Source organism: Fragaria vesca, linkage group LG3, assembly GCF_000184155.1.
Source record: "Fragaria vesca subsp. vesca linkage group LG3, FraVesHawaii_1.0, whole genome shotgun sequence".
Taxonomy (NCBI): Eukaryota; Viridiplantae; Streptophyta; class Magnoliopsida; order Rosales; family Rosaceae; genus Fragaria; species Fragaria vesca.
In genome coordinates, this window is record NC_020493.1 from 10,249,088 (window position 1) to 10,271,870 (window position 22,783).

The following is a 22,783-nucleotide window of genomic DNA, read 5'->3' on the forward strand; positions in this document are numbered from 1 at the left end:
AGAGAGAGAGAGAGAGAGCATATGAGTATGAGAGGTGAGGGAGAGGAGATAAATAATAAGATTAGAGATAAAAATGTATTTTGTTAAGAAACATTGGAATGGGCTAAGCAAAATGTTTTTCATTGAATTAGGCTATGAAAACCCTATTTTTGTGCATTTGGGCATTTTCTCAAATAAAAATGTAAAAAAGTAAAAAGTTAATCAACAATCCCCTACACAATATAGGGCCCGGTTAAAGGGACACTCATTTTTACACAAATTTTTACATTTCTTGTTAGCTATTGGATTTTAAAACTTTTAATGGTGTAGACTAACTGTGAGTGTGACATCAACATGCAATAAATCGATGTGGAAAATGACATGGAATTAATTTTCTTTTATCTGAATATTGAGTTTCTTTGTTCAAAAATATAAATCAACACACAAAAACTGCACTCAACCAAAAGAAAAACAGTAGAACACGATAAAAAAAGAAACGTTGAAGAGCAAGAGCAGAAACCCAGTCGCTTGTAGAAAAGATGATTTCATCGTCTTGGCTGAGCTATCCCATCTCTATTATTCTAATTAAAATACTTACAAATAGAATGAAAGAAATTTTGTTTCTTTCTCTTAAATTGGTGAAAAGAAAAAAAATGCATAGATTTGCTCTATGCCCTATCACCAGAAACAGAATTTAATTATAACCAAAGAGAAGATCACATAAGAAAAGACAGGTGAATCGGTTTTAGTTTCATAGTTTGATTGATATACAATCAATATATGGAACTCATTCATTGTCGAAATTGATTATAGATGGTAGAAGTAATACTTAGGGTTTTATGCATAGAACAGATTGTGAACTCCGTATAGTTTCTTATGAGTAAGCAATGGGGTATTATGCAATTCTCTTCCCTATGAGAAAATCAAGTATTCGTTGAAAATTTTGTTGGCTTTGTACGCGTAGTAATCCACTATTATCACAGATGTTCTAAGATATTCTATATCTTTCTAGATATTCTTTATGTGTGCCTTGGCCTTATGCCAACAGGATATGTAGTTAAACTAGATCTATGTATTCATATCCTTACTATATTGGTATTGTGTAATTTCTTATATAAAGGGCTCATATCAATGAATAAGATGATGATTCTCTTGCTATCTCTTTGTCTATACACTTTATACTTGATCACGTTATCATGCTCTTTGTTCTAACCCTAGAGCCAATAGCCCACCATTTGTTTTCCAAAACCCTAAAATCGGGCAGCCTTGTTTTTCCCGATTTCCAACCAAAATTCCGACTGCCCTTCGCCGGAATTTTATATCCCCAGAAAGCTCTCTCCGTCCCGGATCCAACGTCGCCGGCATCACCCTGAGAACCGGCCGGAAAGTCTCCGAACCGGCGGCCGGAAGATTCCAGACCACCGCCGCTACCGACCACCGGTTCACCACCTTCCCTTACTCCGATCAACCTGAATTTTTGACAGCAACTACCCCATCCAGAGGTGCTCCTCCTGTCAAATTTTCAGCCCCAAATTCGAAGTATAAGTAGGCGAAACATTGTTTCTCCTCTCGGCAGCCTCTAGAAACCAAAGATTTCAAGATTGCTCGTCTTCTAAGGAAAGCCAGAAAGGTTCCCAACCCTCGGTCGAAGCCTGCAATCGACTCAAACTCATCAGAGCTCCTATAAACGCAGTTTATTTGGCAAACTAGCAAGTAAGCTTTAATATTACAGTTATTTACTTTGGAGTAATTCGGGGGGATAAAATCCTTTCTCCCTTCTTCATCTCTATTCTATGCTTGGGATTTTGTGTGTGCAGGTACCAAAAATCCCGGAATTTTATTCGCTGGTCAAGAGTGTGTTTGATCACTTTTGTTTCCTTATCCGGGTTATGTATGATCAACCCCGACCTATCACCGGATTGTGTTTGGTCAATCCGAGGCCTTTTTTCGAATTGTATTTGATCAATTCGTGGCTTTTCTGGATTGTGTGTGATCAATCTGAATGACAAACCATTAAAAGCATTGTTTGTGACCTCTATCGAATCTCATAACAGCTTGGTTTTGTATGCAAGAGCAATGTAACATTCTGCTCTTTTGAGTTTTGACGTAGTAGAAGCCTAAGGCGGATCTTCGCTTGGTATATGTGGAACCTTTCATTGGAAAGGATTAAACCACATGTTTTGACCCCCAGGCTAACAAGCCTAGATGCCGAGATTTCAAATCTCATGCGCTCAAAGTCTTTGAAGCGCCACATCAACAAAAGCCTTCATGGCAATCTGTGCAAAAAGTAATGACCATAAAGTATTGTGGAATGCACTCATGGAGCGTTTCTCGAAACGTTCATATAACTCTACTTGTTGAGTTATTAGTCAAGTGGATTGCTTACCATCTTAATTAACTACATATTATCGATGATCTTTTGTGGCATCATGATCCATAATCTTTAGCAGATTTGATCATCATCAAGTTCTCTAGGTACTCCAAGTTGGTTTGGAATTACCAACAAGACTTGATTTTGATCATACAAACGGGAATTGTATATACGCTAATGTGATAAACTTATTTGGGATTATCCCCTAATGTGGGGATCAACAATATGGGTCATGACAACGGCAGAAAACGTCGTGCCGATGTCTAGAAAAGAGGGGGAGGTGTCACCGACTCTAATAACGACACTCCCGGTCTAGACACCATTTTGTCAAAACTACTCACGTCAGCTCATGACAATGCAACCGTTGTGGATCTTCAGAGCACTGATTCAAGATTGTCAAGCTCTTTCAAACTGTGAATGCATACAAAAAGGTACGGAAAATCAATATAAGGACAAGAACGTCATCCTCATGATCGCGAATATCAAAGAATCGGATCCTGCTCTAGCTACCTATGACTTTGACGTCATCGGCAAGACATTGATTTTCGTTCCAAGCTATATGTACTAAGGCATTGTATCGACGTCCTTCGTCTATTTGAGACCTCGATGTACTCACATTAGTAATAATGAATGCCTTGAGAATTTTTTCGAAGTTATGAAATTATTCTCCTCTTATGGTTCGTATTAATTTACAAACAAGATGTACATTTTTATATCGTCTTTAGAAGCATGGCATATTTACAATCTACATGGTTAGATTGTGCCGTTTTGGTCTCTTCCAAGTGAAGATGATGCACGGCCTTGCATCCTCAAGAAGGATCGCTAATGTGTTTCCGGTTAAGTCTTCTACCCTTTAGCGGATTTTCCATCATTAATTGTTCAACTAGGCTCATCCAAGCTCAGTGTGATGTCTTAGAATTGTCTGAAATTAAGGAGATAGTGGTTTCAAGTGTGCCTCGCACTACCGACCCTCCATGGACATGCCTGGTCATACTGACTTGGAATTACCGAAAGCTTTTGATTTTGGATCCCCCTACGCTATTCAACCAATTGCCGTCTTGCAAAAGACGTTGAAGACTTATCAAAACTGGAAAATTATCATCATGATCGAATCCTTTAGGTTCTCTGAGTTAGTTTATGTTCATGTCAGGGAGCTTTTGCTAACTAGTCATGGAGTTTACGACCTTAGAACGACCGAAAGGACTTGGTTTTGATCATACACACGTCACTTTGGCTAAGGCAAAAACCTACACGCCACCTGCAAGCTTCACAGCTTCGCAAATGCCAATTCTGCGAAAAACAGCAATCTGTTCCTTCTAGACAGTCAAATTCGTTTGAGCTTTGTAAACAGCTCCGGATGAACCAGACAGTGAGTTTTATATCATTAGAAAACTCTACGAGTCTAGTTTTCAGAAATTTTCGCGGTTTGTCCATATCTATTTTAACGAAGAAGTTATGGCTGTTTTAGTGCATAAAGGTCATTCTGCGCGGAAATTTTTATGCACTCTCGAGATTACAGCTTTTCGTAGCTTCTTTCAATCCTTCTAAATGGTTCAAGTGGAACTATTAACTCGTCTATCTACTCCTTCTTGTAGATATGTCTCATCAAGATATTGAGTGCTTCGCAGATAGTGGAACTATCCACAACATTCTAAGGAATTGGTAACTATCTTTGAATTTTGTGCATTTGTAAATCTTCTATGACTACAATGATTGAATCATACCGGTCATTCAGGGACGCGGTTTAGCTTGAATCTTGATGCCTCATGGCACCATGATCAATATCACAGATACCCTCTATGCATTGAGAGGCAATCGAACCATATTGAGCTTTAAAGACATTCTTGCTAATAGTTTTCATTTGAAAACACATTGTGAGAATGAACAAGAATTCTTTTGTGTATACCTTCTCATGAATGCAGACTGAAGCGCATCTTGGAGAAATTCATGAGTCAATCTAGTGGACTGTATGTCACTACGATTCGAATATCGAATCCCACGTTGTCGCCAAACATGATATTTGGGACACCGACTCATATATGCTTTGGTTTGACCAAATTGGTCAACCTGGAAGAGATATAATGATCCAAATTTTGAGAAATTCTTATGGACATCCATTCTTCCGCTCAAAATGAAGACATTCAAGATCTAGCATCACCATGAAACACGATGGTGACCCGGGGAACATTGACGTCACCCGAACACGACTCCAACTTCCTGGAGGTTGTGCACTGGCCTTCCCTCGATGTCGCATTGGCCCCCTGCAATGCTTATTGTTCGTTTTGAAAGCCTATTCTATAGCTAAATTAGGAGTAAGACCCTCATACGCTAAATAACACAAAAGTGAACATTCTATTCTTACATCAAACTATGTAGATAGATACAACCAACTTACGGACACATTTTTATGCTTTATGGTGTTGGTTGAAGTGTTAACACACTAGTCACATGTTACACTATTATCTACCGCTTATGCTGTTTATACTTCTACGAGCTCACTACCCATTCTTTAAAGAAGTTTATCGGGATGTAAGTTGAAGTGTCATGTACCCCATGTTCACACGCAGTACGGTCTCACCGAGGCTACGACCAAGCAACTTTAACTTGTCACTCGAACATTATTGATGCGCACCAATCTTTTTATTGCGTCTTGGGGCTATGCAATATTTGCATGCAACTTTACTATTCATCTACGACCCACCATCATTGAATATTATTATACTACAACTTGTGACTGTGTACTAGGATTGACACGAAATTGCAATCCTTGAGCTCGGCAAGATTGAAACGGATCTCCAATCCTTGAGCTCGGCTAGATGTTATTTCTAAATGCCAAATCGCATTGCCATTGCGTACAATGATGGGTCATTTGAGATGAAAAAGTACTTAGGTTGGATATGAACCTCCACCTATAATCCGCTTATGTAGAAACCTTGTCAAGCGATCTCATTCACCGCTACATTGCGGATTGTCACTTTGATGAGACAATATTCCTGTTGTTAGGAGGAGATAAGAACACAAGTGTTCAAGTGGAACGACGTGAATTGTCGTGGTTTGTGTCCACTAAGTCTCATCTTGATCCCAAATGCTTAAAGTGTTAAAGTGACGAGATCACATGCTGCAAATATGTCTGCAAGGATTAATGTCCTATCAAGAGGACATGGCGCGACCAAAAGGAGTTGGTCTTGACGCCATCAACATAGATGGTGATATGGTGACGCCATATAGTGGTAAAATTGGTGTCACAAGACCGTGTGGCTCCCTAAAAGGAGGGAGGCCCTTAGGTTCGATACTTCTCGCACTAGGAAGAAAGCGAGCTTGGCACAACCTAATCCATTGATCAGTGATACTCAAATCTGTCACATGAAGTTTGAATTGTGATTATCGTTGGGGGACGCCTCAATGTCAAATCCAATCCATATAAAAATTTCTACAAGTATTACACTAGTGTACATGAGGACGTGGGATAATAAGTCTACTATCGAACCACCCTTCGTTGATGGATATCAACTTAGTTGATTGGCCTAATGGAAAGATATGATCCAGCATTCAAAAAGATAGGTCCTTGGGCAGATGATGCCAACATCGCAAGCTAAACCCTATCAACTATGTCTTTGTTAGATAGCATAGTGAGAACAAGAGTTTAGACTCACCTTATGGCGCAAAGTCTCTCACTAACACGCACTGGGATCGACTACGATGAGATATGCTCTCGTAATGGATGTCATTGCACTCCACTACTTTGTCAGTTTGATAGTTTTCGAATAACTGAACATGCAGCCTATGAATGTGGTCATAATAACATCTCTATGGGATCAGAGATATACATGAAGGTCTTAAACGGACTTCATTCATCTGAATCAAGTGGCTCCAGACCACAGGAGCACGCGTTTGCTAAATGTTTTGAAACGCAAATGGACTCTACTTGATTTGGAAGGGATATGGTGAATTATGCCTTTGCGTGTTCATTCCGGATTTACATGGATTCTTGATGGATCAAGAGATGCCAATATGTATCAACATCCGAAGGAAAAGATCTTGGGAAGACACGGTCTCGATAAGATATTCGATGACTTTATTGATGATGATTTTCCATCAATCGGCTTAAATGCTCTAACGAAAGTGAGGCCTACATATACTCTCATGATTAGTCATGGTCTAAAGAGAGATCCGTTGTTTTGTCTAAAGCAAGATGACAAATATGTGTTAAGAGATGGAATTCCCATCTAAGTACAATAAGACGCATCAATGTACTCAACACAATACAAAAGACTTGACATCTCATTCGTTATGAAAAGTTGTAAAGCTAAGTGTAGCTATGCGCCCATGCAATGCCAATGTAATGGCAGTAACTTCTTTTTCAATACTTAATGGTATGAAAGGTTGAGGCTTATTATATCCCTACATAAGAAAGACACATCAAAAGTGAAATCAGAATCTGCCAAGTTTTGTAGGTCAACTTCCACGGGACCTACAAGAAATCTCACTCACTGAAAAATGGTGAAATTGGTACCATTCGAAAGATCTATGTGTCTACTTTCCAGGGACACCAACCATTTGATCATACCTATCATATTGAGTGAGTTATGGCCGTTTTCGTAAAGTTGGACGAATCTGTCCGAGAATCTGATTTTGGCAAAACAGTCAACTTCGATGGGACTTTGTGAATAGCTCCTGACGAACCAGAACGTATGTAATATACGGTTGGAAAGCTAAATGAGTCTAGTTTCCAAAACCATTTACGGTTTGTTCATATGTATTTCCTAGAGGAAGTTACGACTGTTCTAGTAACTGAAGGTCATGCTGGGCGGAAATCTGATTTCCTACACAAACTTATATTTTAAGTTCATAAACGGCCTTCTCCTCAAAATCTAAATGTAAAAGATCATTTGAGGACAATACGGCATGATTTAGTTAATCATTGCCTAATGCCACATTTGAAGACATGTTAAAGAGCATTGACATTGTTAATTGTTGAAACTTCCGTGATTAGTAAAAATCAAGAAGAGCCCTATGATTGATGTAACGATCAAGGGGAGGTGCAAACTTCAGGGAAAGTCTAGCACATACATACATGTCGCTATCAAATGTGAAGGGTGTGTTGTACTTTTTTTCTCCTACGATTAAGGTTCAGTTTTTTCTCCCACAGGGTTTTTGTGACTTGACGAGGTTTTTGACGAGGAAACATATCAGCACCATCGGCATATCAGCGCGCGGCAGAAGAGGGAGTGTTCTAGGATATTTTGTATCTTTCTAGATATTCTTTATATGTGTCTTGGCCTTATGCCAATAGGATATGTAGTTAGACAAGATCTATGTATTCATATCCTTACCATATTGGTATTATGTAATTCCTTATATAAAGGGCTCATATCAATGAATAAGATGATGATTCTCTTGCTATCTCTTTGTCTATACACTTTATACTTGATCAAAAAACCAATTTTAGAGAAATTTTAAATACACACCCCTTACTTAATACATCACATATCAGGTTTTTTATTTTAGTATTATACTTAATATACATATCCCAAAAGCCTAAAATGTCCTTAATTTATGAAATATTCCATTATTTAATATAATTAATATATATTTACTATTTGGTACCTCTTTTTACATATTATTTCGTCTAATTTTTGCTATAAATTTTTGGTTATCATCGTTCAATTTATAATCAAATGATTATTGTTATATCCCAACTCCAAATCATCAATACAAGTTTTCAAAATTCACAAGCTAGTAGAACTGTAGAAGTATAGTAGCTATTAAACATAGATAGCTAGTTATTCGATAAAACAGGTTATGATAAAGATGCACTTGACAACATAATCTACAAGATCAAATTAAAGCTGATACAGATAAATAAAAAAAAATTAAAAAAAAAAAAAGACAACCCAAATGAATTGTGGAAAAGAGTTGGGGTTAGGGGAGAAGGCGTTTTTTCGACGATTTTAGGGTAGAAGATGTTGAATAGAATACTTCTAGCACGATTTTATTTATTTATTTTTTAATAATAGATGTTTGTTTTGGTCATTTAGCTTACCTATAAAATCTCAATAAAAACATAAAATAATAGAGGTGTGTATTAAAAAATTAGAGGTGTGTATTAAAAATTTCTCCCAATTTTATCCATCTACATTATCGCATCCGACCAATATGGTATCAATCCTCGATAGTTTTATTCAATTTTCTTTTCATATAATATTGCTGTTACATCATGAACTAAGTAAATCTTTTCTATAATTTAGAGTTTTACTAGAGAATCAATCATCTTAAATGACAACTTTGATGATGTTCTTTATGGAGAGAGACGGTTAGTTCTTCACTTTTTCCTCCATTGTCTGTTACTTTCTTGTTCTTCGTCTTTTTTTATTTATTGTGTTCTAGCTTTTCTTTTTTTTGTTAAGTGCAGTTTTAGTTTTTGTGTGTTAGATTTATATTTTTGAACAAAGAAACTCAATATTCAGATAAAAGAAAATTAATTCCATGTCATTTTTCATGTCATTTTATTGTATGTTGATGTCATACTCACAGTAATCTACACCATTAAAAATTTTAAAATCTAATGGCTAATAAAAAGTGTAAAAATTTGTATAAAAATGAGTGTCCCTTGATATATTCTTAACAATTTCTTCTCCTTACTTGTTAATGATGATATTTTTGATTGAAGACAACTCTATTTTGTGGTGTGCTTTTACTTTCGAGTTTTCTACATACATGACATTCATACATGATATAGATGGAACTACATTTGACACAACAATACAAGGAGCATGCATGATTCGACATACTCATATGAAGTCCCTCTGAAAGGCAATGCTCTAAGCGTAATTAGCAAGAGTCTCGGATCGATAATACTTCATGCACTCTAAATGGTGTGTCGACGTCGAGCTTGGCGAGCACACTCGTTTCAATGGCCGGGGTTCACCATGCATGTTTTGATGCTGCATGCTGAGCCTTGGCAACATTCCTTTAAGGATTGGACATTTGGTCCTCATTTCAAGGGTGGAGACTTTGGCCATGATTAGTTTTGTTTCGGTTCTAGTCTGTACTAGCTAGCTGCGCGCCTGCGCTCTTCTATAAATCTTTTCAGAAGTCATTTGTGCACGATAATTGCATATGCTAGGCGTGAAGAGGTAACAGTAGTCTATATTCCCATATAAAATGAAGTATTTTTGTTTTGCTATAGACTTGCGCTGCAGTTTATAGAATTATAGATCCTCCACTTCTGCCGGCCATAAAACATCTTTGTGCTAGTGTCATGCCGTTTGTTGGTTTCATTAGTACAATGAACGCTTCGATCTGTTAAAATAAGTATACAAAAAAAAAAAAAAAATTAGTTCAGACCCGAACCCTCGAAATAGTGAAAGGTATCAAACACGAAACGTACAACACCATAGATTTATGTTGCCTCGAGCCCTTAGTTTCAGAGCGGCCTTGGTTGTGCTTTGAACTCGCACATCAAGATCTTGTCAATCTAGCTTACTGCCTGTAGCTTCAAGCTCATCGTTGTCCATTTATTCACTCTTATTGTTTTGTCATTATTGGTCGACATCCTTCTCAAATCACAGCTCGAGATCTCCATCCCCTGTACTTAATTCGTTTTGTGTTGAAAGTAGCACTTTTATTGCATAAAGTGGATTTAACTAATAAGTAAGGTCCCGTAGCTCAGTTGGTTAGAGCGTTGGTCTTATGAGCCGAAGGTCGCGGGTTCGAGCCCCGCCGGGACCAAAATGTCAGATATTTTATTTTTGGATCCCAATTTATGTGTTTAAGCAATCAGTCAAGAAATGCAGAATCTTAAATCGAGACATATTTCTGGCTTCTGCTTTTTGTGTGTCTCTCAAGTGAAGTTTATAACTGCAAGTTCTCTTCGTCTCCTTTGCAAGTGGGTTGTCTTGCTTCGGTTTTTTTGGAGTGAATACTAGTCACTCGGAAGCAACTGCATGTATACATGTTCCAGTGCCTACCTCAGAAGACAGAAACATCATAGCTCTCATGAAATCCAGAATTAATCTTGAAGCATAAGTACCTTTCGAGACATTACCGCAGAGTTTTCCTGAATTAGCCAACACTTCCATGGTTCGTTCAACTTTCTTTGCATTATTTCATATATGTAGGTTGTTTTGCTTTTAGGGGTACTCGGGCTTGAGGCGCATGTGTTTATGTTACAATGTCTAGCTTTAGAAACCTAATAACATCTGGTGGTTTGTTACATATTACTGATATTTGCTAGGGTTAGCTATTTACCCATCATCACTAGCTGAGGATTGTTTTCGCTAGATTTCATTGATGCGTATCAGACTCTCAAACAATGGCAGAATCTTGATTTTACCATATGAGGGAGATGATCACCACCAATCATTCAGTTTATGTATCCACATCATAGTAAATCACCAAGTAATTAAACCTACATTGTTGGCTGTTTAAAATAAGTCCATTACTTCCCAACACTTTAGAATTTGATTCAGAAAACTATAGCAGTATAGCATACATTTTGTTTGCATGACACAGATGCGTTGCTGCGGAAGTGTAGTATGGGGTGTTCTTGCTATGTATGCAGGCTAGGAATTTTTTGATGAACTTATTCTTTCTGTGGCTTATGTTACTGTCGCAAAGACTTATGGCGCTGCGATCTGCGAAATGTAGTACAGTTGCTGGATTTTCATTTTATAAGCATCTCGACAGTACTTTGATCAATAAGTACTACTTAGCCATTACTGCTCAAATGGCCCTTGAATGTATTGACATCTAACCAGTAACTATTTTTATTCACCTTTCATCGCAATAAAGTTTGCTTCCATCTCCATGGCATTCGTGTCTAAACTTTGATTAACAAAACTACAATGCCTGAAACCACAATGGTAATCTGAAGAAACTAGGAGAACATGCAAGCTAGCAAAGCCTATTCCAACCAGGTAAGCTAGCTGCCAAAAATAGATACAAACACTAGCCGACTCATTTGCATGTCGTTAGTTCTTGGAGTTTCTTAGCTTGACAACACCGGAGTTGTTGTGTTCCCTTGAATTGCCAATGCATCTTTCCTATACATAAGAGAAGACTTGTTAATATAATTTAGCGGGAAACTTCATATATTATTAAAGAAGATCAATGTAAGCATATGATCCAACAGAAGCTCCTCTCAGATGATCGAGAACTTGGGATTCTATCAAAGAAGAAAATCATACTCAAAGCATATAATACAAGAGCAGTTCAAGCCAATTCGTGAGCATCCTGATTGCGCCGGCTATCTGCCAATGAAATCGACTTAACAAAGGTAAATAGTATCTGTCATCATCCCACTATCAGATAGGAACTCCACAGCGCAGCTTATGGCTTTAGGATGCACAAAACTTATATTTTCATGTGTTCTGATTTTGTACCTTAGTGGTTGGTGTGAGTTTATGATGTGTATATAACTACCTAATGATTTTCCATTTTTAATGCTCATCCGTGCAACATTTATATACTCTTCTGTGTGTCTTTTGGCTATGATGAACAATTCTCAGCTCAATGATTTTGAATTCTCTATTCTCTAATTAGATTTCTTTAATCATGCATTAAACAAATGATTTAGGAAGGATTATGTAATGTGGGGTTTGGCTAAAAAGCTGTGGAGCACAAAGCCATGCAGGGAAAAAGATGAGCTCTCAGCTTACAATACTAATCAGATAACATATTAGATTCACCACTGTATAGTTAATTTGTCACTTACAAATGATAAAGTCTTGATTATTCCATAATCAAGCTTACATTAGAATATTAACCTATCTTGAAACTAAACTCATTTCTGGTATTTAGCCTTTTTCCACGAGCTCCCGTTGTAGCTAGTTAAGAGTATTTTACCCGAATTTCGAATCCTCTCTTTCATAATATCTCAATATTCTTTTGCGCGCTCCACTAAAATACATGCAACTGTAAGGAAAATGTCACCATCTTAATCTTAATCTCAAAGGAAGCTCTAGATGCTTTTTTTATCTTGGAGGTATGGGGAGGGGAAAATAAAGAAGAAACAAAGTAGTTTCCAGCTACTCTCTCTCTCTCTCATAAAGATTTTTAGGAGGCAAGAGGAGGGCACTGAGATTTACAGGAGGGGAGGATTGTAGGGGACCATAGACAGATGAGCAAGTCCCAGTAGTTATTGGTGGTATCTATCCATCTGTGTTCTATGAACGTATTGTATTCTCCATAATTGAGTTTCTTTTGTTGTTCTTGTTCATGCCTCCTCTCCCTTCTCCTCCTCCTGGAGCAGATAGATGATTTAGCCCCACTTCCCTCCCTGTACTCATTACATATCTCATTCAGAGTTATATAGACCATGACCCTTAGATTCTTCAAAATCTGACCTTATATAGTTAAACAATCAAAGTAATTTCCAGATTTTACCGACTCTTTCTGTCAAATGTATGCAGCAAGATAAACATGTAGGGCAATGGTTGAACTAACTGAGCCCGATTATTTAACAGCCTCCTTCAGTCAAAGATATGCAGCAAAATAAAGATGTAGGGCAATAATTGAACTAACTGAGCCAGATGAATAATTCTATCTCTCTACCCCAGTAAAATGGGGTTCAAGGTTGACAGTGATTCATCTTCTTCTTGTTCTTTCTTCAAGTCAAAAACATTCAGACAGGAGGACCATCATCACTGACACTAAATTGGGTAAAATTGGTTGTCAAGATTTCTCTTTGAATGCAATGTCAAAAGAGAAAAGAAAACCATTCTTTTTTCAGTTGGGAAATTTCCCAATTTTGCAGCAGTGTGGGGAAATTTGAACTCGAGGGGGGTTGTGAGCTACTGGTCTGCTCAATCTCCAACAATATCTACTGTTTATGGAAAATGACTTCTAGTTTGACTCCTGAAACCAGATCATTGATAGAGATACATTCTCTTTCAATTTTTCTATGTAAGTTCGAGCTACTAGTTGAGGCTTGACCCTTATGAGTGAAAAGTTTAGTAAATAACAAAAACAATTGCAGACATAGACTCTAAAATTCTCTCTTTCACCTACATCACAATAAATTGCTATTTCTTGGAACCAAGAAAGTCAGGTGGGGAAAAAGCCCCTATCTATTTTTCTCTCATTTTTGGAACTAAGAAAGAACAAATACCTTTCAATTTTCAAATCAAATTATGAAAAATTTACAAGTTCCATATAGGGTTATTTCAAGTATCCAAAGCAATAACAAAAGATTCTGGTAGGACTAATGAATTAAAAGCACAAAAGTTTCATTCAACTCTAGAAATGAACAATAGAACAAACAACAGCATGGTAGAGTCTGAAGCTAAGTCAGAAACAAAACAAACCCAACAAAAGCTAATCAGAGTTTCAGCTTTAAGAGCTCAACTCAAACAAGGAAACATGAACACAACAACATAACAAAGGTAACTGATGAAAAACAGAAGCTAAGATAAACAAACCGAGGGATCGAAACCCGAATACGAACACAGATTTCTTCTTCCCAAGGTCTACACACGCCATTGAAATCGAAGTAACCGGAAAATCTTCTCTGTCTTTAACTAAACTCGCATGAACAGCTATCTCCTTAATCATTCCTCTCACAATAGAATGAGCCTGAAATAAAAAGAAAATCAACCAAACAAGTAAACAACGTTGCCAAATTAAATACTTGGATTAGAAGATTGAAACTTATTAAAGAAAGTACCTTTGAGGGTGGAAGAGAAGTTCAGTGTTTCGATTTAATGGCGAGAATTGGAGGAAGCAGAGGACGGCTTGTCGGAGATGCCGTCGTGCTCCTCCTCGCCCTGGATTCTTGCCGGAATGTGGAAGCCGGGGAATACGCCGGAGGCGAATCCCATGCCGGAAATGGAAGACTGTTGATGATGATGGTTATGCATTGACGGCGCCATCTGATGTTGATGGTCCGAAAGGTCGTTGTGGTCTATCCAGGCATGAACCGAAGGCGCGTTACTGGACTGAAGGGGTCCCCTCTGTGATGAAAAGAACTGGTTTTGGCCGAACAAGAACGGCTGCAGCGTCGGCGACTGTGACTGACTCAGCGGTAGCGAGTTGAACGTAAACCCACCACCTCCACCGCCGCTGTTGTTGTTGTTGTTGTTGTTACTATCGCCACCACCGGCATTACTCCAAGCCAGCATTCTCTGGAACCTGTTGAGCTCCGCCTGCTGCTGCTGCTGGTGGTGCTGCTCTGTCCACGTGGCGGCGGAGCTGTCGAACCCGAGAGGGTTTGGGGTTAGGAAAGTCTGCTCATTTTGGTGATGGGTCTGATGCTGATGAGCTTGGTGGTGGTGAAGAAGAATTGGGTCTTGAAAAGAATGAAGAGACAATCTTAGATCTTGGCTCTGGCTGCTGGTTCTCGACAGCAAATCCGGCGGATAGCTCGGGTGGAACGACGGCGTTTCTGCCGTCGTTGCCGCACCCATTGGGAAGAAAGACTTAATAGTATCTGCGATTGAGTCGGAGTCCATCGACGGTGGCAGAAAATTCGAGCTGTTTTGATTCACAAGCTCCGCCACGCCGCTACCCACCATTGAAGCTCTCCGATTAGCAGACAACGAACTCGGAGCCTCCACCATCGAGAAATGGAGGCTCGAGTTGTTCTGCGTTTCTTGCGCCGCGGAAGTCGGCGGCGCAGTCGGAGAAGCTGAAGTCTGGACGGAAATTGAGTTCGGGTTCCACGGCGGCAGCTCGTCGAGCTCGTCGATGGCGGCTTTGGCTTTCTTGATGAGCCAATCGACGGCCTTGCTGGGGCGGTCGTATCCCAACCGGTCCTGGACGTCGTAGAATTGAATGGCGGTGTGGGCGGCGAGGCGGACGCGGCGGTCCCTGGGGCCTTTGGCGGTGCAGACCTTGCTGTGGCGGTCTTTCCGGCCGGTGGCTCTTATAATGTGGCCCCCGCGAGCCTCCACGATCTCGCTGGCCGTGGAGGAAGATGTAGTGGTTCTTATCCCGAGACCAAGTCGAGCAGCAGCGGAGGAGGACGAGGCGGTGGCGCGGTGGTGGTGGTGGTGAAGGTTGTTGTGGCTCTGCTCCCCCATTTTTCTTGCTGCATATTCGATGGTGGGTTCTCCGGTTGAAGTAGAAGAATGAGGGTACTGGAAATGGTAATGGCTGCCTTGAGGATCCAGAGTCAAGGACCTGTGAGTTTCCTTTTCCAGCTTTTAGTGGAACAGTAGTGACAGCAGCACCAGAAGAAGAAGAAGCAGAAGCAGAACTAGTACTAGACCTATCAGAGTTATTTTTAGCAACAACAATACTCGACTTTTGCTTACTGGGTTTATGAATCTCTACACTCCCAGCTTTCGATTTGCCTAGTGCTTTTACTGATGGTGATGATCTGCTGCTGCTGGTGCTGTGGGATTTCTGAAACCTGATAGCAAAAGGCTCTGCCATTCAATGGTTTCAGTTCCATCACACAAAACAAAAACCCACCAACACCAGACGCCAATTAAAGCTGAGCTTAATTAGAGAGAAGAAGAAGAAAGAGAAGGCCAAACCAGCTAGCTAGCTCTGTCGCCAGCCTAACCCATCACACAGTTTTTGGGTACTATTTTTTATGATGACTCAGCTTCAGCTCTGGTACTTTCACCAATTAGGAAGTATGTTTTGGAAACGAGTGGGATGATTCATACTGCCCAGTTCAAAGTTGAGCAGGTAAACCCAGACAGACAGAAACCCAAATCCCAATTTCAAAAATCTACCTAGCCCTGTTGGAAAAAAGTCTCAATCTTTGAGAAGGGAAAGAGAGAGAGAGAGAGAGAGAGAGAGAGAGAGGAGAGAGAGAGAGGAGGGCAGAATAGGAAAACGGAAGAAGGGAAAGAGAGAAATACTGTGTTGGCCTATAGGAGAGGTTGATGATGCCAGTGGTAAGGGTGGCAGTGTTTGGTCAGAAAGAGGATTAAAGATCTCTGTGATCTCATCATTGCGTCTGTCATCTCTTTGTACTATTATCTAAACAACAAGACACCAAGTCTAAGAGTAGCCCTCGGTTCCAGTAACAAAATCCCATTTACCCAAACTCCATCTCTGTAACTCAACCCAAGCTCGCCTCTCTCTGTGATTTGAGCTTTAACCCTAAACCCCAAGAAAGCTTTGGTTCTGGGTTTTACTAGAAGTTAGAACCGTTGGGGTTTTGTTTTGAATTTGGAAGCTAGCTGGCTGTAAAGGGCAGAGAGACTAGTCTGCAAAGGATGCTTTGGGGTTAGATTAGATAGATCCTTTGGTAAGAGTATTATATGCCACCACCACCCATGGCATTTTGAAAGAGACCCTACCACCCGTCGTCGTCTTCGTTTTCTCTGCCTTCACTTGAAAGAAACAACGTCATCTTTTCTTTTCTCTCATTTTCCCTTCTGTCTTTTTCACGCTTCTTCTATTTCCTTTTTTCAGACCACCTTTTTTTCTCTCTCATTTACATGGCATTTTTGGGACCTGTCTTAATTTCCTCTATATTTTGTTTTTCATTTTTGTTGTTGTTAATATATGCAGATGATTTTTATTTTCAGATTCCTTTAAATCATATGATGGACTTTTGTTAACTGAGATTAACGGCTACAAATAGTTTTTAACAACCGACAAGAATTCTAAGTCTATTTATAACTACATCTAAAGATTCTCTTATGTAAACGTACCGTGTATCTGGGGTAGACGTCCAATCAGTATGCATGCATGAAAATAGTTTAGGTACTATTTTAATAATTTAAGTATAGTTTCATTCTAATTTTATCGGATATCTTGAAATAGATAATTTAAGAATAATTTGGAAAATCACTTATTTTTTTTGGTTTTGACTGGACATCTAGCTTCACCGCGTGATCGGCTAGCATGCATAGAAAGTTCTCCACTCCATCTAGTGTGAGATATCATGTACACTACAAACAATGTGACTGAAGCTAAACACTCTCTGCAACCATCAATCTGCGAAGGACGTAACGAACACATTACCGATGAACTTCCTAAGTAACTAGGTATTTCAAGTAATACTGATCCTTTCAAGTAATACACATTATAGTCTCTCTCTTGATGCTAGGGTTTTATCCTAATCTTTGCTCTCATGAATCTTGGCATCGAGAAATATTGGACCTGTTTATTGCGATAGCGTCACGAATCTTTTCTTTTGTGTTTAAAGCCATAATGTGACTAAGAATTTTTTATCTATGTATGGTGGAATCATGCTTTCCTTTTACTGGGTTTCATCCTCCATTAATGTCCGATTCCAACCAAGGAAGTCTGTCCATAGTTTGCTTCACATGATTTCAATATCGACCGGAGTGGCGATCGAGTTTCTAGCTAGTGTACTCTCGTTCAAGAAATCTAAGAGTTTCGGTGAATTTCAGGCAACGATTCTGATTTCTTTGGCCGTGAAACGCTTTCAGTTCATTAGTGCAGGTCTCCTCCCCTCAACAAGACTTTTACATGCCAGTTTGAGTTCTTGATTCTTACATAAATGGTGTATATATCGTAGTTTTGACATTAAGTAACCGCCAAACCCCCTAGTGAATGTCATCAACAGCTAGCCTTAAGCATTGCTCTTTACATAGCATCTACCCATCGGCCTAAGCACGTTAATTTGGCAAGTAATAATGACTTCCATATTCTTTACGCCAACTGAGAGCGACCTTACATACCTAAATGTGGGTTAGTCTATAGAATGAGAGCTATAACCTGGAAATCTTCTTAGTCTGGACTGGACTTTTACTATCGATGCTTATTGTTAATTAAGGTGATGATATAACACATATGAAAATGACTGCTCATGTATGCACTTTTCCTTTTCCTTCGATCCCCCTCTTTCCTTTTGGGGTCATCTCTAGCTACTCTATTCCATTCCATATTAACTGCCTCTTGTTAGCTTGCTGGGTACTACTCCTTGCTTAATTAGCCCTAATTCATTGCAGTGTGTTTGTATCGTATTCATTGTTTATGGATCTGGGTTCTCACATGTTTCATAATCGATGATTTCGGAGAGAAAAGTTGTCACTAGAAGTCTTGTTTCTCCATTTTCGTGAATGTCTGGTATGCACGAAACTGTCTTTAGTTGCTTACGCTATGTGTTGTTTCAATCATCAATTAATGTCCTAGCTAATTTCCCCCGGCCCCAAAACGAAATGCAAAATTAATCAAATTTAGTTCTCCAGGTGCATGAAATAAGAATTTTTTTTTTATTTTTTTTATTTTCTTGAGAAGCTCTCCTAAATAGGAATTTGAATCTAATGCATGACTACGAGATTTATTTCGTTTTCTTGTACATATATAATGTATACTAATAATACCAACTACACCTAGAGGAGTCAAGGTCGACATAAATCGATCTCTCAAATTATTTTTGTAATCTCACATCATAATCTCGTATGTTTGAAGTATTTGTTTTCTTTTGAGTGTTAGGTGACTGAAAGTTATTTTTTTTATTTTTGAGGAACATAAAGTATTGTTAAAAACTTACAGAAAACTTATACTTATCTTTATTTTGCACTGATAACAACCTATGATACAAATGGATATATATGAGAGAAATTTAGACATATCCGGTTAAAGAATCTCAAATTGAACGTAAGTGTTTCATCATTTGTAAGCTTTGTTAGAATACATTCATTGATATTTGGAAGCGAAAAAAACATAGTAACAGTCTCTACTATTTTTGATTTCTAATAAAGAATGACAATAAACGAGCATTAATTTGAGAGGTGATAAACTCTTTTCCATTGAACAACAATATTGAGCAAAGGCCTTGAAACATAAATCGATCTCTCAAATTGTTTTCTTTGAAGGTGTTGCATTTTTTCTCATAAGTGTGGTAATTAAATAAAAGTATTAATGGGGTATGAGGGGAAAATGTCACACATATGAAAAGATGTAGCCTTATGTGGTCTTTGCTTAATATTGTAGTTGTGTGGCCTTTGATCTTGGTATACATCTTCCTAGAGTTCCTTGGGCTCGGTTTGTTTGGCAATCATGTTTTCGTGCTACGAACTCAGTAGTTTTGTGAAAATACATGCATGGAAAGCTACTTACTGATGATATTCGACAACTTCATGGCTACCATTTGTCTTTAGTCTGCTCCCTCTGTCATAATAATGTTGAGATTGCAGAGCACCTCTTTTTGCATTATCCTTTTGCAACTAATATCTGGGGAAATCTTCTAGATTTGTTTCAGATTCGGGGTATTTTCAATGATATTATTTCTTTCTTTACTTACCTTGTACGTCATGGTTATAGCTCTCAGTTAACTTTGCTATGGTGGGGAATGATTAGAGCTGGTTTTTATGCTATTTGTCATGCAAGGAATGCTCTTCGCTTTCAAGAGTCAATCATATTGCCAGGTTCCTTACTCCATTCTATTAAGATGCAACTTCATGAGATTAATCTTTTGAGTAAGGACACAATGAAGAATATTGTAGATGAGCTTTGCATTTTGCATCGCATTGGTATTAGGGGCAGGTCATCTAAAGCATCGAAAATTGTTGAAGTTATGTGGTATGTTCCCTCTATTTATCAAATCAAGCTCAACACTGATGGTGCGCTCGTGGCACTCCTGGTTTGGCAGGTTTTGGTGGCATTTTTCGAGATCATTTGGGTCGGGTTTTAGGTTGTTTTTCAGGAAATCTTAGTATTGCTACTGCATTAGAAACTGAGATGCATGCAGTCATTCACGCCATTCAAATGGCTTCGTAAAGAGGTTGGCATTCTCTTTGGATCGAAAGTGATTCTACTTTAGTGATTCATTTTCTTTCTTCATTTCAAGTAGATGTACCTTGGCGTTTCACTACTGAATAGTTTAACTGTCGGGTTATTCTTGTTACTATGACTATTAAAGTATCTCATATTTATCGGGAGGGTAACAGCGTTGCTGACTGCTTAGCTAATTTTGGTGCGGATAATGCGGAAGTTCATTGGTGGGATTCATGTCCACCTTATGCAATTACAGCTTATTCACGTGATTTAGCAGGTTTTCCCAACTATCGTTTTAGTTTGTGATCTTTTGATTTGTAACTCTTTGGGCAACAACAATGAATTTGTTATTCGTTGTTCATTGTCCTTAGTAGATCACAAGTTTTTGTGTTGTTCTTCTTTTTCCGGGAGGGGTTTTGGTCTATGTCCCCCTCTCCTTTTATGTACTCTTTTGTTTTTTTTTTCAATAAAATAACTGAAACCAGGGTAGGGCTGAGCCTCCTAGGAAAAAAAAAAAAAAATACTTGGTGTACTGTTATCTGGGCTGTAGCCCCATACAACTTTTTTCCCTCTTTCAAATTAGAGCATCTCCAACAACTTCCCCATTTTCTTGATTTTATCAATTTTGGGGAATATTAGATTGTTTTGTGGTCCAACAGCTTCCCCATCTCATTCCCTAAAATGGGGATGGAGAAGAAAGAGAAGCACTCCTTCCCCAAATATTAATTATTCACTTGTTCCAATGATAAGAACAAAAATCTAGAATATTTTATTGGGTAATTTATGTTACAATGAAATATATGATTTTTTTTTGTTATTATTAATAATCATTTAACATATTTTATTGTTGTAATAAATGCTGAAATCTCTAAAATGGAAAAGCTGTTGGAGTTGAAGCATAATTTTTTTGGAGATTTTGGCTTTTGCTTCCCCATTTTAGAGAAATTTTGGGGAAGCTGTTGGAGCTGCTCTTAGATTCTTAGATAGGTATAATTATCCTAGCAGCCCCCTTCCATTGAGGGATCCATATTTTTGGTCACTTTCTAGGGATAGGGCATTACACTACTTCCCAACTGAATTTTTACATCTCCACCGTTCATATCTTAGGTCTATATGAGTAGATCACCTCTACAAAATTTCATATGATTTGGTGATCGTTAAGGCTTTCAAAAGTTTGATTTAGTTTTAATAATCTTGAATGGTCCAGCTTATGTCAAACTAAAACCGTTGAAGGTCATTAAAACTAAATTGAACTTTTGAAAGCCTTAACGATCACCAAATCATATGAAATTTTGTATAGGTGATCTACTCATATAGACCTAAGATATGAACGGTGGAGATGTAAAATTATAATCGGGAAGTTGGTGTAATGCCCTATCCCTATAAATAGCTTAAAATAGGGATCCCTCATTGGAAAGGCCCTAATTATCCTAGATTATATCTTTATATAGTGTTAGCCCAGTCAAAAAAAAGTCAAACACAACCGAGCAAAGAAACTAAAACCCCAAAATTCCTTTAATACAATGAAATAAGATCTCATTAAAACAACAAAATGAAAATGAAAGGATATTTAATTTAATCGGATCAAAAATGAAAATGAAATGAAGGAATTTATGGTCTCTAGTTTTCATTTAATCTTCCCACGCGGCGATTTGAGGACTTGCACATTAATGGTACAAGTGCACCTTGTTGCGTAGAATTCGCTCCGATCAAAATCATTTTCCATATCATATTATTATAAAGGAGAGGGAGCCTCCGGTCTTTGTGGAACGACTCTGTTCTCAAAGCCTTTCTAGGGTTTCGTTTGGCGACGCATTCCTCCTTTTAGCAAAACGTGGATCGTGAAGGTTCTGAACAAAGGGAGCACGATTATTGTAAGGCTACGGGGGGAATGGATTCTGTCTCGACGACAACGCTTCCTCAACCCAGTTCGATTGCACTTTTTGGGTCTACCTTCGACCGTATGGTGGTTTTCGGTGACCAGATTATGTTTTGAGGTGCGGCAACGGTGAATCAGTAATTGTGAGTTAGAGGTTGAGGTTTTTAATACGATGGGGCTTGAGCCTGTTGGGTGGTGGTGATCTGATTCCAAATTGGGTTTGCTTTGACTGACGGCGGATCGGCCTAAAAGGTGGTTAGGTTTTGTCCCCAAGTGTAGGTAGGCGTCATCCTAGCTTCTAGTTTTCGGCTTCTGTTGTTTGGGGCGGCGGTGCTGATCGTCTAGCCAACAGAACATGGAAGCTTTTTCGGGTTTTATGGCAAAGCAGTAGTAAACGTATGCTTGAGGATTACACATGTTAGAGTAAAACAAATTCGTCAAAAATCATGTATTCTTTAGCAAATGACGAACGAAGACAATTATACGAGCTTGTTTCCAAAATCCTCTCATCTAAGTGATCAGAAGTTACAGTCGAGAAGAATTCTTAAACCTTGCTACCCTAGGAAACCGAAGCCTTTCCTCAGTAGTTAAGATAACACTATCATTTGAGGTCAGGAAAGTAACACTAGGGTTGGGCACGGGACGGAACGGGCCGGGATTTAGTGAATCCCGTCCCGTCCCGAAAATAAAAGAACGGGACGGGACGGGAAGGTGTTTTTAAAAATCTGTCCCGTACGTCCCGATCCCGGATCGGGACGGGACCGGGATCCCGACTAAATTTTTTTTTTTTTCAAGAACAAATTAATTGATTATCAAACACCACCACAGGTGGAAAAATGGGTTGAGAAGCTCTAAGCATTCAAATGCTCAACCACAATTGATCAGTGTATGAAATTTTCGACATT

At 38.7% G+C, this 22,783-nt stretch overlaps 1 protein-coding gene, 1 non-coding gene and 1 pseudogene across 3 annotated transcripts in view; 2 read left to right on the forward strand and 1 right to left on the reverse strand.

Annotated features, from left to right (window-relative positions):
* LOC101292394 overlaps positions 1–22,783 on the forward strand; it is a 1,325,780-nt pseudogene that overhangs the window by 681,600 nt on the left and 621,397 nt on the right. Inside the window, exons 125-127 of the transcript XR_184374.1 lie at positions 14,076–14,372; positions 15,019–15,391; positions 15,490–15,565. The product of XR_184374.1 is annotated as an uncharacterized LOC101292394 (transcript). The remainder of the gene's footprint in view (positions 1–14,075; positions 14,373–15,018; positions 15,392–15,489; positions 15,566–22,783) is intronic.
* Positions 10,008–10,081, forward strand: TRNAI-UAU. The gene has a single exon. It is a non-coding gene; the product is annotated as a tRNA-Ile (tRNA).
* Positions 13,708–15,642, reverse strand: LOC101298687 (transcription factor TCP4-like). Its single transcript, XM_004294068.1, has 2 exons — positions 14,016–15,642; positions 13,708–13,924 (listed from the first exon to the last, which is right to left on the reverse strand). The coding sequence occupies exon 1, from the start codon at positions 15,367–15,369 to the stop codon at positions 14,050–14,052; it is 1,320 nt and encodes a 439-aa protein (XP_004294116.1). The 5' UTR covers positions 15,370–15,642; the 3' UTR covers positions 13,708–13,924; positions 14,016–14,049.